General features: G+C 41.9%; 1 protein-coding gene across 1 annotated transcript in view; it reads right to left on the bottom strand.

Annotated features, from left to right (window-relative positions):
- Positions 1 to 14,632, bottom strand: part of DNAI4 (dynein axonemal intermediate chain 4) — a 35,226-nt gene extending 20,594 nt beyond the window's left edge. Inside the window, exons 1-8 of the mRNA XM_063118077.1 lie at positions 14,478 to 14,632; positions 12,407 to 12,587; positions 7,838 to 8,031; positions 6,093 to 6,199; positions 5,433 to 5,589; positions 3,475 to 3,614; positions 1,909 to 2,064; positions 390 to 587 (exon numbers count right to left, since the gene is read on the bottom strand). Coding sequence (XP_062974147.1) covers positions 390 to 587; positions 1,909 to 2,064; positions 3,475 to 3,614; positions 5,433 to 5,589; positions 6,093 to 6,199; positions 7,838 to 8,031; positions 12,407 to 12,587; positions 14,478 to 14,548 — 1,204 coding nt within the window. The 5' untranslated portion in view covers positions 14,549 to 14,632. The remainder of the gene's footprint in view (positions 1 to 389; positions 588 to 1,908; positions 2,065 to 3,474; positions 3,615 to 5,432; positions 5,590 to 6,092; positions 6,200 to 7,837; positions 8,032 to 12,406; positions 12,588 to 14,477) is intronic.
- Between the last annotated feature and the right edge of the window lie 226 nt (positions 14,633 to 14,858).

Here is a 14,858-nt window from a genome sequence, read left to right as displayed (position 1 = left end):
CAAAAATACGTTGGTATGTTTGGCATTTGGGCCCCGTCCACCACTGAAATGTGACCCCCCCCCCCCCGCCACAAGAGCGTCTCCCAAATGGAATTCAGTCCTCTGGGTGAAAGAGATTCAGCATCCCTGTCCAAGAGTGTATGCATCATTTTTTTAAAAAAGTATCCTAAAAGCTCGTTTTTACATAATCCTGGCTATTTACTTCAAGAAACAGTGGAAATCCAAATGTCAATAAATAAAATCTGTTTCAAGCTGAGACCATTCGTTAGGCTTGAGAAATCCCAGTTATTTCCCCTACAGTATGCCCTACAGTTTGCAGCCATGCCATGCAAGTCAGGGACATTTGCAATAACTCCAGCTGAGAATGAAGTATCTGACAACGTATATACCTATGAGGACAGGAAGCTGCCGATAAGCTGCAAGTTTAGGCTGGAAAATATTCTCCATTAGGACCCTCTCCATATAAAATAAATCTTGATGAAATTTTTCAGATTTTAGTATAGCTTCTGAGCGGTCTTCTTCTTCTTCATGGATTCGAGACAGAATTACACTTTCAAGATCAATGATAGAACTCGATGCAGTGCTTGCTGGGGGTGCAAAAACCAGATGTCATAAAGGGTACATTTCACAGAATAACCTAGATTTTGAGAAGAGGTTAGGGCAAAGAAACATCATAACATGCTTTCAATATTACTAGACTCCCTTCAGGGGCTTTCCTGGTGATTTAACTCTTCAGATGTACAGAATTGTAACTGACACCAACCATGTAATGTATTAAAAGTGGTAAGTCGTTGCTTTTAACAACTATTTTATTTTGACTATTGTGATTGTACACCACTTTTGATTTTGTTAACCAACATAGAATTTTATGAAGGGCAGTAGATAACTTCATTAATTCATTAATTAAAATAATAAAACTTTGTTCTATAACGTGCTGCTTCATATATTATTCTACAAAAGAAGTTCATTGTTATGTAGTGTTTAAACACCCAACCCTGTCGCTCTGTATGTTTGTGTTTAATTTGAAGGTTTCACTAAAATGGCTTTGGAGTTACTTAGATCTCAGTTATGGTAATGGGGGAAATGTTGTACAACCAAATGTACTAGACCAGCCTTCCTCAACCTGGGGCGCTCCAGATGTGTTGGACTACAACTCCCAGAATGCCCCAGCTGGCTGGGGCATTCTGGGAGATGCAGTCCAACACATCTGGAGCGCCCCAGGTTGAGGAAGGCTGTACTAGACTGAAAGGACTCTGTGCCTTAAACTGAATCTGTATTGTGAATTTACCTGGTGCTATAACTAGCTGGCCTAATGAATTCTGATTTCTGACCTATGTTCTCCACCTTCTTGTCCTGAACTTGGAAGATGGCAGCTTTGATGTACCTCTCCTTATGGAGGGCGCAATAGTATGATACTAAAGGAATCAACATTATGACCGGGCTGGCAGGGAGGGCGGGGAGAATCATTACAAGCCAGAGATAGAATGTGAGTATAGACATAACCCTATGCTATAAACTCCAATCTTGAACACAGTATTGTATTATATCCATGAAATTGGAGTAATTGTAAAATATGCCTCTTTTTTATGACTATGCACACTTACTTGGGAGTAAGTCCCTTTAAATACAATTTGACTTTCATCTGAGTAAACACTCATAGGATTGTGCTATTAATTAGGGTTTATTTTATCCCATATTAGATTAGAAAATTGTAAGACAGTTAAAAAGAGAATGATACACTTTGCTACCCTCAAACCACAGCCGTGTCTAGGGCCATAAGTTTAGCTGCAAGGGATAAAGCCACATTCCTGTGGAATTTCTTATATATGATCATGGCATATGGGTAGTATTTGAAACTTTACATGGCAAGAGAAGATACAGAAATGTAACTGTTGTATGAAAATTTACCTCTGTCCACAGAAGCTATAGACATAGTTTTGTCACGTTCTTTGATGCTAGTTGATTTACTGCTAGTCATGCTTAGTGGTCTGCTAGTTTTTTCCAGTAATGCTACTTCCAAAGCATTATAGGAATCATATAAATCCCAGGTAGTGGCCATCATCTCTAGGAACCAAGGATATCATTAGTTAGTACTTCGTTCTATATGTATGCCTGTTATTTATTTGTACCCCACCTTTCTACCAATGAAAATGTCATTCAAGGCAGCTTACAATCATAAATAAAATTTGATTAAAAGAATAATAAAACAAATGCATTAAAATACAATAAAATCACAGCAACAACAGAATAAAACTGCATCCAACTCAACAGATCTGCTGACATGCCAAAGGCTTTTTTTGAATAAAGCGGTTTTTGACTGCCGTGAAAGGACAGCAAGGAGGGAGCAAATCTAGCTTCCCTTGGCAGAGAGTTCCACAGCCTAGGAAGGCATCAAGAAGATCCTCTCTTGTGCTTTCAAGAAACATAACTCTAAAGGTGTTGTTGTTGTTGAAAGAAGGGCCTGTCCTAGCAGGCTCATATGAGAGAAGGTGGTCTTTCAGGCAGCCTGGTCCTAAGCCATATAGGCTTTTATAGGTAATAACCAGCACTTTGAATTCTGCCTGAAAACAGACAGTGGAGCTGTTGTAACAAGAGAGTCGTGTGCTCCCTGTAATCAGCCAACAAGTCTGGCCACAACTTTCTGGACCAGGTGAAGTTTCTGAGCAGTTTTCAAAGGTAGCCCCACATATAGTGTGTTAACGTTAGTCCAAATGGGGTGTAACTAAAGCATGCATGGCCATGGTCAGATTAGACATCCCTAGGAATGGGTGTAGTTGGTTTACTAGGCTTAGCTGCGCAAATGTACTTGTGGCCACCAGTGAAACCTGGGCATCCAGGTTCAAGGCCAAGTCCAGAAGTATAACCATATTGCAAGCCTGAGTCTTCAGGGACAGTGTAACCCCATCTGGATTGAACATTTATTTGTTCAACAGGAAGTAGTGCACAACAGGAATTCGTTTCTGGAGTGGAACATGTCAGCAGAGCTCCTCTCTGAGAGCTCTGCTGAGCTGTGCTGTTCCGGAAACAATTGCTTCAGGAACTGCTAGGTTCCCATTGAAGTAGTGGTAGGTCTTGGTAGCACAATGGGAACCTAGCAGGTAGATACAAAACATTTTTTTTTTAATCAACAAACCATTGCAATGTTTTCTTAATTTTTTATCTATTCTATTGATTACATTTATATCCCGCCTCCCCCCCACCCCTCTTGCATGGGACCCAAGGTGGCTTTCATGATCCTCTTCATCTCAATGTTCCCTAAATTATTTACAGTTCAGCTGCAACATCTTGATTGAATGTTTCCTGCTGAATGGTTGTTCACTTTACATGTATATTGTTATTTACCTACCTACAGAGGAGAATGAAAAAGACGGCTCTTGGACTTTGCTCCCATACAAAAGAAGCTCCACTGTAAGCTACAGTTCTTTCCATTCCTTCTTCAGTGTTTTCTAAAAAACTTCCCAAGCACAAGTTTACCTTTGTCAGCCATGATAATCTTTTCACATTGTACTTCCTTTGTCTTCGGTGCTCCATTAAGTGTTTGCATCATTCTGTCAGTATAACGATCATTGCCAACTCTATTTTTACAGAGCTCCATGTAAACGATATTATTTTTCCTTTGAGAGGGAAAAAACATGCATGTTAATACAACAACAAAACATGTATCTTTCAGCCTCCACTTGATGGGTTGGATCCAAGATGGTCATTCCACCAGCAGAAAAGATACCACTGGTGAAAAAGGACTTCTCCATCCTCTCGCCCATCCTGCCGCCTCCCTTGGAACTATGTCGCATTGAATGTAATCGGACTTCCGGCTGAGTAGATTTGAATAGGATTGCCTTGTGAAGCACTTTGGAACTATTTCAAGGAAGATCTGAAGGTTACCTTTCTCTGACAAGATGGTGAAAATTCTGCCATGCAGTTACACATCCATCATCATCATCATCATCATCATCATCATCAATCATCGTCATCATTTCTATACCACCCCATAGCCAAACCTCTCTTTAGACAAATAATGTGGGTTGCCTCCTGACACAGCAAATGTTAGGATTCTCCCTGCAGTGTGTTAACAATGTACTCCAAGTTTTAGCTTTGATCTATTGCTGTATTGCCCATCCGGTTAACAGGACCAAGGACTGTAACCGTTACACCTCACTTCCAAGCAAATGTGATTAGGATTGGCAGATAACAGTGCTTTTCCTTACTATTGACTGGGCTGTGAAAGCAAGAAATGTACTTGGAAGCGAGAACATTTTTAGGGATGCCTTGAAATAGCAGGCTATCAGAGAGGTCAACCTAGGATCCTTGCAAGGTTTGGGTACATAGGATCATCCACATGATGCACAGGGGATCCCAAGAGTAGGGAGGGATGATCCCTCCCTTAGCCCAGGATTTCACCCTACCCTTTAATCCCACTTTTTCCACAGTGTAAACCAGGGCGACGATCTCGCAACCATAAAATCACGAGGTGGTCGCCCTCTGACCCACTGGTCTAGCCATGGCCGAAGACTAACCATAGTTTGTTGAGAAATAATGTTACTCTGCAATTGGTTAAAAATAGAAGTGAATGCTTCCAAACACTTCCTTGAGGCCATACCAGAGAAGAGGGATATGCATGCCCATTGGTTGATAACTTAATGTTAAACCACAGCTTAGTGTTGTATCTCACCACAACCACTTTGTTGCTAGGAAACATCAGCCAGGTTCAGATGACCACAGGCATTGGGGTTTGGGTAAGGTGACCATATGAAAAAGGACAGGGCTCTTGTATATTTAACAGTTGTATTGAAAAGGAAATTACAGCAGGTGTCATTTGTATATATGGGGAACCTGGTGAAATTTCCTCTTCATCACCACAGTTAAAGCTGCAGGAGCCCTGCCCTCTTTTAAATCTGGTCACTCTAGTATAGTGCTTGCAGCTCTAATTGTTGTAATGAAGAGGGAATTTCACCAGGTTCCCCATATATACAAATGACGCCTGCTGAAATTCCCTTTTCTATGCAACTGTTAAAGATAAAGGAGCCCTGTCCTCCTTTTCATATGGTCACCCTAGGTTTGGGGGGAAAGCCACAGTGACTTCTTTCCCCTGCCTTTAATGACTACCATTTCGCTAATTACCCATGACATGGTGTGGTTTAGCATGTTGTCCAAACCCTGCAAGGTGCACAGTGGGGGTGACTTCTAAACCACCCCATTTTGAATTGAAAAGGGCTTGCCAGTGAAAATAGGTTACAATGAAACAGTGGCATCTAGTTAATCAACAACATATTGAGCCTTATTTTACCTTTCAGAAAGCAAGAACAAGATCTCATAGTCGAGTACTTTCAGGATCTATAGTCTTAATACCATGAAGAAAGTCATCTCAAGTTTTCTGGGAAAGCTAAAGCTAGGATTTACAATAGATAGGCCCACTACATAGGATTTATGCCTACCTCACATAGTCACCTTCCTCAGACTCTGTAGATACCATGATAGTTGGCATGTCAAATAACCAAATTGTTTCCGTCTCTGTGAGGCAAATTTCCACACGCTTTTCTAGGTCTCGCTTGGTCAGTTGTTCTGGCACGTCCTCTCGCCTGACCTGAACATCTGCCAAATTAGTATATCATGTGAAAGGATGACATCATGCTTTGTGCTTAGGTTATGAAGAAATCATAGTTAGAGCACTAAAACTAGGTTAGTTACATGCTTGTTATAAGATACACTATTCCCTTGTAAGGAGGGTGTGCGGGGGTGTTCACTACTAGAGCATAACTACAGGGTACAGAGGATACATGACTGCTGCTGACTCACGTTCCACCCCCGCCCCATGTTTTGCAGTAACATTTTGTAAAAGAAATGCAGCACATGGCAAGAAGCAGCCAGTGAACTGGAGTAGAGGCACAGCACGCCAAAGGCAGCCATATCCCTTTAAGCAGTTCTTTGATTGAATGTTACCAGAGAGGTATGTGGGGGGACATGCAGGTCAGCTCTAACCATGTCATCCCATGACATATAAAGTCCTGAGAACTTGTTGACTTTGAACATTTTAGGATATCACAGGAACATGATGAGAAGATTCAGGTTTATTGCATACGAATATGTCACTCTACCTGAAAAGCTAGCAATTGTTTCTCGTCTAGACCCGGGTTCTACAATTTCTTCTGCCATTGATTCAGTAGAAGTGCTTGACTTTGTAATACTGCTACTACCATAAGTCCTGTGTGGTGTTGTTTGTTTAAAAAGAAATGTTAGCATGTTTTGCAAGTAAAACGACAAGGAAGGCCAGAGTAGAATACCAATAAAAGTTTTAAACAACAATAATAAGAACATTAAAACAGTAAAACACTGGAATGCTAAAACAACTACGTAATTTGAAAAGCTCTGTTAAAAATATGTGTCTTCACACCATTTCTAAAACAGTGGTGCCTGGCCATAGGTCTTGAGGGAGTGCATTCTACAGCTTGGGAATGACACAAGAGAAAGTCCTTTCATATACGTCTGACAAACAGGCCTCTGCAGGTAATCGTGCCCTCAAAGGGGCCTCTTGAGTCAGGCTTTTTACTGACCAACGAAGTCTCTGTTTTGTCTGGGTTTAACCTCACCTTGTTCATTCTCATCTATCCCATTATCAAACTCAGGAAACATTCAAGGGTTATGACTGCTTCCTTGACACTAGGCAACAAAGAGCTATAGAGCCGTGTGTTATCAGCTTAATGGTGGCACTCCCAAGCTCCGAATGACCTCTCCCAGCGGCTTCATGTAAATGTTAAAAAAGCATGCAGGACAAGATAGAACCCTATGGGACATCATAGGTCAATAGCTGTGGAATTGAACAGAAATCCCACAGCACCACCTTCTGGGTCCGACCTGACAAAAAAGACCAAAACCACTGCAAAACAGAAAATGCCAATTAATACATTCAGGCAGCAGTTCAGTTGCCAAGCAGTTTTCACTTGTCACTAAAACAAACTCTTCAGGTTGAGGAACCACATGGGCCAGATCTACACCAAGCAAGACATAGCACTATGAAAGCGGTATGTGTCCTGGGCCCCAACAGTTGTCAGTGCACTTCAATACCGCTATAAAGCAGTAGCGTGGCTTCTGCCTATTATATACTGCTTTCATACTACTTCCATACTGCTATATCCTGCTTGGTATAGATCTGGCCATGGTTTCAGAAGTATTTGCGCTAATTCAAACATAGAAAAGGCATATAGTACAGATTACATGGGACTGTACCACTACAGAATTCAGATGGGGCTTCGCATGTTTGAACGCATCGCACATTAAAGTCTTGAAAATTTGATGGATTGAACTTTAACTGTAGCGGTGCATGCTGCAGCTTGCATTGTCATACCTAAAGGTGTTTTTTTAAAGTGTTTCTAGCTTCCACAAGACAAGTCTTTAAAACTGGAGCCATCTTTTGGTATGAACTTGCTTAGTCAAAAAGCCTTTTTGGCAAGAATCAAGCTCACATTATTGAAAAGCTATTAGAAATGCTTTTAGAATCTTCATCCTCTTCAAATCCACATTCTTCTCATAGTGCATGGAAATGGGGACACCAGAATAAAAATACAGCTAGGACCAGAGAAATGACCATGGCATATCAAAATAGGCCACATATTGGCTACAAACATACAATAATATCTACTAACCTTATTTCTAGCGTGTTTGAACATTATGTACATAGCCATTTTATAGGGCAGGAATGTGGCCCTCCAGATGTTTGGGCCAACAATTCCCATCAGCTCTAGCTAGCATAGCCAGTGGTGAGGATTGATGGGAGTGGTAGGCTAAAACATCTGGAGGTTCACGTTAACCACCTAGACAGGTTTTATGGCATTCTATGTCCTACCTGGAGAATGGGCCTGCTAAGCTAATACTGGCTCCAGAAATTTGTTGTAGAGAGAGGGAAGACAAGAATTCATTTTGAGTCACCCCAGCAAAATCTTGCACTGATAAGATTTTGCTTGGTCTGTGCGTGGCAGTACTTGGCTCTGGGCGATAAAGTGGACGAGGCGTCACGTCTCTTCCAAACTCATCAAAAACCTGTAAGAAAATAAGAAAATAATAGCAAATGACCCCTCCCCACTCCTGCTGTCTCTACAGTTCCAGAAATCAAGATATATATGCAACTAAATTTAATGAGACTGACAAAGCAATCTTGTGCATGTCTATTCAGAAATAAGTCCCACTAGGTGTGACCTTCAGATGGAAAATGTAATCAGGGACACTTCTAAACAAGGAAACGTTGCAATAATGTGTGACTACAATTACACCCACATTGACTGGATAAATGCATGTTCCAGTTATGACAAAAAGGTTAAATTTCTTGATTCCCTAAGCAACTATGCCTTAGAACATTTGGTTATGGAACCAACCAGGTGACCTTGGACTTAATCCTAAATGGTATTGCCTAAGACCTGGTACGATATGTTAATGTGGTTGAGCCAATTCGTAACAGTGACCACAGTGCTATCAAATTGAATATATATCTAAGTGGACTATTGCCCAGAAAGTCTAACACAGTCACAATTGACTTCAAAAGAGGAAACTTCTCTAAAATGAGGGAACTAGAGGAAAGGAAGATGAAAGGCAAAGTCAAGAGGATTAAAACGCTTCAAAATGCTTGGAGGTTACTCAAAACCACAATAATAGAAGCTCAGCTAAAAGGTACACCACAGGTTAAGAAAGGTAGCAACATGGTAAACGGGCATGGTAAACGAGCAGTGTCAAGGAAGCTATTCAAGAAAAGAGAGCTCCTTCAGAAAATGGAAGTCTTGCCTAAATGAGGAAAACGGGAGCACAAGCTTTCACAAAGACAATGCAAGCAGACAATAAGAGATATAAAAAAAGCATTTTGAAGAGCACATCGCTAACAATATCAAGGTCAACAATAAAGAATTCTTTAAATATATCAGAAGCAGTAAATTGGACCATTGGATGACAATGGAGATAAAGGAATAATAAAGGAGGACAAGAAGATTGCAGAGAAGCTGAATAAATTCTTCTCATTGCTCTTCACTGCAAAAGATATAGGACAGATACGAAACTGAGGCAAACTGGTGACAAAAGATGAAATTCTCCACCTTATGGACAAATTGAAAGTTTGTCAACTGGCTCACCAGGGCCAGATGGTATCCTTCCTAGAGTTCTGTGGTGACTTTCAGGAGGTTAATAATTTATTTATTTTTGTCAGGCCTTAATAGCTGGCTAGGGATATATGGTGCTGATGGATTAGATGGGTTTTTTAAAATATGATTTTATTATAGGTTTTGTTGATGTTTTATTATAATTTGAATTGTTGCAACAGTATTTTTTCTAGAATCTGTATTATGAAATTAAACAAAAATGCATAGGAAAGACTGCACAGTCCTATAGGGGCATAATTATAACCTGCATGACATTAAAAAAAGGGGGGGATCCTCCAGAGATAATTAATACATGAACCTTAATATATGTAACAGGCTAGAAAGTGGAATTGCTCTCAAGAAGGAAAGCATTGATAATATTCCTTGCTGTTTTTCAGCAGATTGATGAGAAAAGGCTCATTTGTGAAAGTGGGGGAACTCCCTGTGATTGCTGGTGCTTCCAGATGAGCCTTTTATTGTGCAGTTTCACAATATATGTGCAACTAAATTTATTGAAACTGACAGAGCAATCTTATGCATGTCTATTCAGAAGTAAGTCCTACTAGGTGTGATCATTTGTGAATTGCCAAAAAAGAGGAGATGCATCATCAGCAAAATATAGGACAAAAGAGGACAGCTATTTGCAGCATTAAAATGTCCATACGCATGCATTAGAATTATTATAATTTAAATAAAAATACTGTGCATCTCACCCTAGTGGGGAAGACAGGGGGCTTGGTGATCTGTGTGCTTTGCACAATGGATGGACTACTTCAGGGCTCAGCTCTTCATTCTGATTAGTTATGTTTAAACTCGAATTCAAACAGAAGATGCCTTCAAAATAGAGGACAGTCCTCTGGCAACCCTTGCAATAAGAAGACATCTGGCCACCGCTCACACTGCCTATTTCAGGGTATTTTACAGGAGCAGGGTCAGATGACACAATCTTCAATTTGTAGCCCTCTTCCACCTTTTTTCTAACAGAAAAAAAAATCTGTTAAGGCACAATCCTAGCATGTATAGACGGGGGGGGGGGGAGTCCTACAATGGCTGGCTGGGGAATGCTGGGAGTTGTAGGATTTCCCCCCCCCCCCCCTGTTTAAACATGCACAGGATTGTGCTCTTAAGGCAGAAAAGATGGAATAGCTCCACAATGCATTTCAATCACTGGCCATGGGAGCCGTCTGGCTGGAAGCACCCCTAGGCTAGTTACTTTAAGAAGAATGCAACAGAAGTGTTGGTGCCATTGCATTCATGCAGTACAAACAGCTAAAAGGAATGGTATTGTATCACAGTTGGGGAGAAAAATCCACAAAGTGCAAAAACATTCTATTCTGTGGCAAGTAACCATTGTTGTAAAGTTGGTGCAATAATTTCCTTCCTCCAATAAAATGAATGAATGGCTTAGCCAACATGTGACATCAAGAGCCATTTGAAGTGCCCTGATTCAGTTATGGATTGGATGGAACGTTTGTGAACATATGAATATGCCTTATACACAGTCAGACTATTTGCCTGTCTAGCCCAGTACTATCTACTTCACCCTTCCCTAATCTGGTCCCCTCCAACTGTGTTCAATGACATCTTCCACCACCATCACAACCAGCCATGCTGTAGTCCAACACATATGGAGGGCACCCATTGGAGAAGGCTGGTGTACTCTATCTGGCAGCAGCTCTACAGGGTCTCAGGCTGATCCATGTAACTGGAGATGAATCTGGGACCCTCTGCATGCAAAACACACTATCACTGCCCCTCGCTGTCTATGTATTTATATTGTCCCATCCATGTGCAAGGTACTACGCAAAGCTCAAGAGAACAGGTATCTGCCTAAGGGTTTATACAATCTATAATTCAGCAGACAGGACATAACAGAGCAAGGGAAGATAAATGGAGGTAGGGGAGAACAGGGGAAGAATATATAATTATTTCACTACCAAGAGGTTAGCTGTGTGAGTTGATTGCACCAAAAACAACGAGGAGTCTTGTGGGACATTAAAGACTAATACATTTATTCTGGCATAAACTTTTGTGGACTACAGCATGCATCAGTTGAAGTGGGTTCCAATCTACCCATGGTGGCTTCTTGTTACGTGTGAACTTAGGGCTCATCTACACAAGCAGGATATTCCACTATAAAAGTGGTATGAAAGTGGTATACAAAATGTAGGAGCCACACTACTGCTTTATAGCTGTATTGAAGTGCACTGACAACTGTTGGGGCCCCTTGACACATATCATATACCACTTTCATACTGCTTTCAGAGTGCTATATCCTGCTTGGTGTAGATGTGTCATGGACCCCAACAATTGTCAGTGCACTTCAGTACCACTATAAAGCAGTAGTGTGGCTCCTGCCTTTTATATATCACTTTCATAGTGGAATATCTTGCTTGGCGTAGGCCTTTGTTAGATCTACCGGTAAGTCCGTGACAGAGATGGGGAGATCCCGCGATGCGATTATCACGGGATGTTGCCCTCGTTTACACGTCAGGCGCAGCGACCTCCGGAGGAGAGGCGTCATGCCTGCCATTTTGTTATTTTTTAAAGGAATGGAACACATGAACGCTCGTGCACAAAGGTAAGTTTTTTTTTAAAAAAAAAATTAACTTCATTTCCGCACTCCCCCCACCCTAGCCCTGAGGGCACAGTGCTCCTGAGGGGCGCTGCACCCTGTGCGCGGCTAACGGCTCCGAGCGAGTAATCGCACGGAGCTGGGTAAACCCGCAGAAATGGGCCACATGCTCAGCCCAAGGCCGTGGCAAAAGCAGGGCCAAAGGGGAGGGCTATATCCCGGGGCCAGGGAGGGTGGATCCCTGCCGGATCTCAGGATCCCCTGTGCTTCATCTGGACGCACAGGGACGATCCCGGGTATCACCCCGGGATATAGCCTGGTCTAGCTAAGGCCGTAGATGAACTCTTGGTCATCGATCGGATTTGCCTGATCACTGCAGCCTGCCATAGGCTGTTTTAGGGTTGTGATTTGTTAACCACTCAAACAGCCCACCCTCAGCAGGTTTGCATGACACGACAAGCTGTAGTTACAGCTTGAATATTCAAAATAGCCAGCGGCCATGCTGCAGTCCACTGTGACTTAAATAAGCCATGGTGTGCTGCTTGATTGTGTGAATCAGCCCATAGACATACCCCATTTTAAGATGAAGATTCATCTTAGTAGGTCTGACCCCTCTCTGAAATTTGTGAAGAAAATTTCTGGCATCTCCAGTCTGCCTTTGTCGCTCATTTAGATCTCCTGTGAAACTATGTTCATTGTTCTAGTGTCACTTCATTACCTGGACAACAGGTTTGTTGCTTGCTAGAGAACCCTTGTCCACAGACTTTGTGTCTGAAACCAAGATGCTTCTGCGAGCCAATGATCCAACTTTGCTGGCTAGCATAGTGCTAGTGACACTCATTTGTCTACTTGAAGCTGTAGCCGAGAACTTCTTAATTGCATTTTGATCTTTCGTGGTCCTGGTTTAACAAAACAAAAGGTGGGTTTGTGCAGCAGATTAGTAGCTTCAAAATGGAGCCATTTTAATTTGACAGTTTTCATTAGCAAAGATCTATTATTAAGTTCCATCATTCCCAAAATACTTAGAAAGAAAGGCTATAGTTCTTCTCAGTAACTGACAGTGTATTAAGAGATCCACCCACAGAGTATGTGTAGGTTCAGACATTCTGTTTAGTGTTAGCTTATTACTCTCCATGGACATCCTTTTAGAACGGGGTGGACAACTTGTGGCTCTCCAGATGTTTTGGCCTGCAGTTCTCATCACCTGTCACAGCTGGCTAGGGCAGATGGGATTTGAAGGCCCGAACATCTGGAGGGCCTCAAGTCTCCCACCCCTATTAGAGGAAGACAGCCTAACCTGAGTGGAGGGATTAATATATGGTAGCAGTTGTTTGACATTGCCTTTAACTACAGGTATCTCAAGTCTATCATAGTATGTGGATTCACTCTCAAAGCAATGCCATGTTTTTAAAAGTACCAAGACTGTGGTGGTTATGGGTACTGGTATGTATACCCCAGTCATCTCATAAAAGCTACAAATGTGGGCAGGTAACAGAAGGCCTGCATGCCATATCTAGAATGCCAAGACTTCTTCAGATTTTCAGATTAACCACCATTTAGGATTTGAATATAACACTGGATGAGGGTTCATGGAAAATGGAAGTGAAACCTTCCAATCTCTTCTGTGTGAATGTACTGGAGGAGAGGAGATGGTGTGAACCATGATCCCAAAGTTCATGTACCTAACACTAAACCATATTTTAGCATTTCATCTGAGCCAGGCCAATGTTTCAAAGGGGATGGTAAATATTATGTTGTAAAGGTTTTAGGGAGATGAAAAAGATGGGAAAGTTGGGGATGAACTACAAATCCCATGAGAGGATATTAGTTATAGCCAGACAATGCATAGTAAGGTATGGGCAGGAGCACATTGGGAGGAAGGAGTCTTTGGAGTCGGGGTTTGAGAAGTCCAGTCCATGAAAAAAGAAGGAATGGGCAAGGCTTTTGCTGTTAATGTTTATATGATAATAAATTTACATTATTTATCAGGGCATTTTACTTTAGGTAGAAATAAAAAACCTAAAATATAAATAAGCGTGATTGTTGACTTCACAAGCTATATGATTAGAGAATGATTTACGTATCAAATATGTTTATCATATAGGATCTATGCTCTTGTGTCTTGGCCCAGTTCCCTTGTGCATACTGCATATGGCCTCTGCTACATCATCCCCTTATTTTAAATTGAAAGGTTTTAGGGCAGGGTGACAAGTGGAAGCACCACACTTGGGTGAAACTGACATTCAGAGCTACTTCACTCATGGACTCGATGGCCTTGTAGGCCCCTTCCAACTCTGCTATTCTATGATTCTATGATTCATCCCAGCACCCAGCTCAAGAGAGTATTTACCAAAAGAAAAAGGGCTACGTGGGACAGGAACCTTCACAACTATGGTAGAAAACAGCCTACCACAACCTGGTGCCCTTCAGATGTCTTGGGCTATAATTCCCAGTATCCCTCAGCAGGCTGGTGAATGCTGGGATTTGTAGTCTAATGCATTTGAAGGACACTAGTTCTAGGAAAGCTGGCATAGAATCTATGCCTTCTCCCCTCCACCACACCCAACCAACCTCTCTTGTGAAATCTTACACTGTTTTCCCAGTTTGAGTCAGGCAGATTTATTTTTAGTAGTACACACACACACCCAAATTCAGGACAGGAAGAAAACTCCATCACAAAGTAGCTAATTGGGGGCACCTTCCTTTCCAGCTTTCCTGTTACACCCAATAGCCCATCCCTTTCTGAACCCAGGCTTCGTTACTTGCTATGGCAACACAATGGCACTTACACATTGATAATGATGCTATGCCTCTTGCCCTTGCTGTTCTGGATAGAAGTGGGCACACCACTGTCGGACATGGTTGAATTGTAGTATCTGTCTCCTGGTAGGATGTCAAGGAGAAGACTTGAGATCTCTGAGCCAGCAGAAGCAGCAGCAGCTGGTGAAGAGGATAATACAAGGAAGTGCTAATGGGACCCACTGAACGTCTGGGCCACTGGAATGCTCTGCTTAAAAGCTGAGCAACGAAAGAGAAATTCACTACAGCAGCGCTTGCTTCATCAACAGCTGCTGCTGAAACAAGAAGCTGTTTACATGGTAACCATGGCAGCTACCTCTTCAGCATGCAGCCGTGTGATTGGCTGACAGTGAGAGAGTGACACACACACA

The sequence above is a fragment of the Elgaria multicarinata genome, chromosome 1, assembly GCF_023053635.1.
Source record: "Elgaria multicarinata webbii isolate HBS135686 ecotype San Diego chromosome 1, rElgMul1.1.pri, whole genome shotgun sequence".
In the NCBI taxonomy this organism is placed as follows: domain Eukaryota; kingdom Metazoa; phylum Chordata; class Lepidosauria; order Squamata; family Anguidae; genus Elgaria; species Elgaria multicarinata.
Note: the sequence above shows the minus strand (reverse complement) of the source record. Positions and strands in the feature narration are given on the sequence as shown.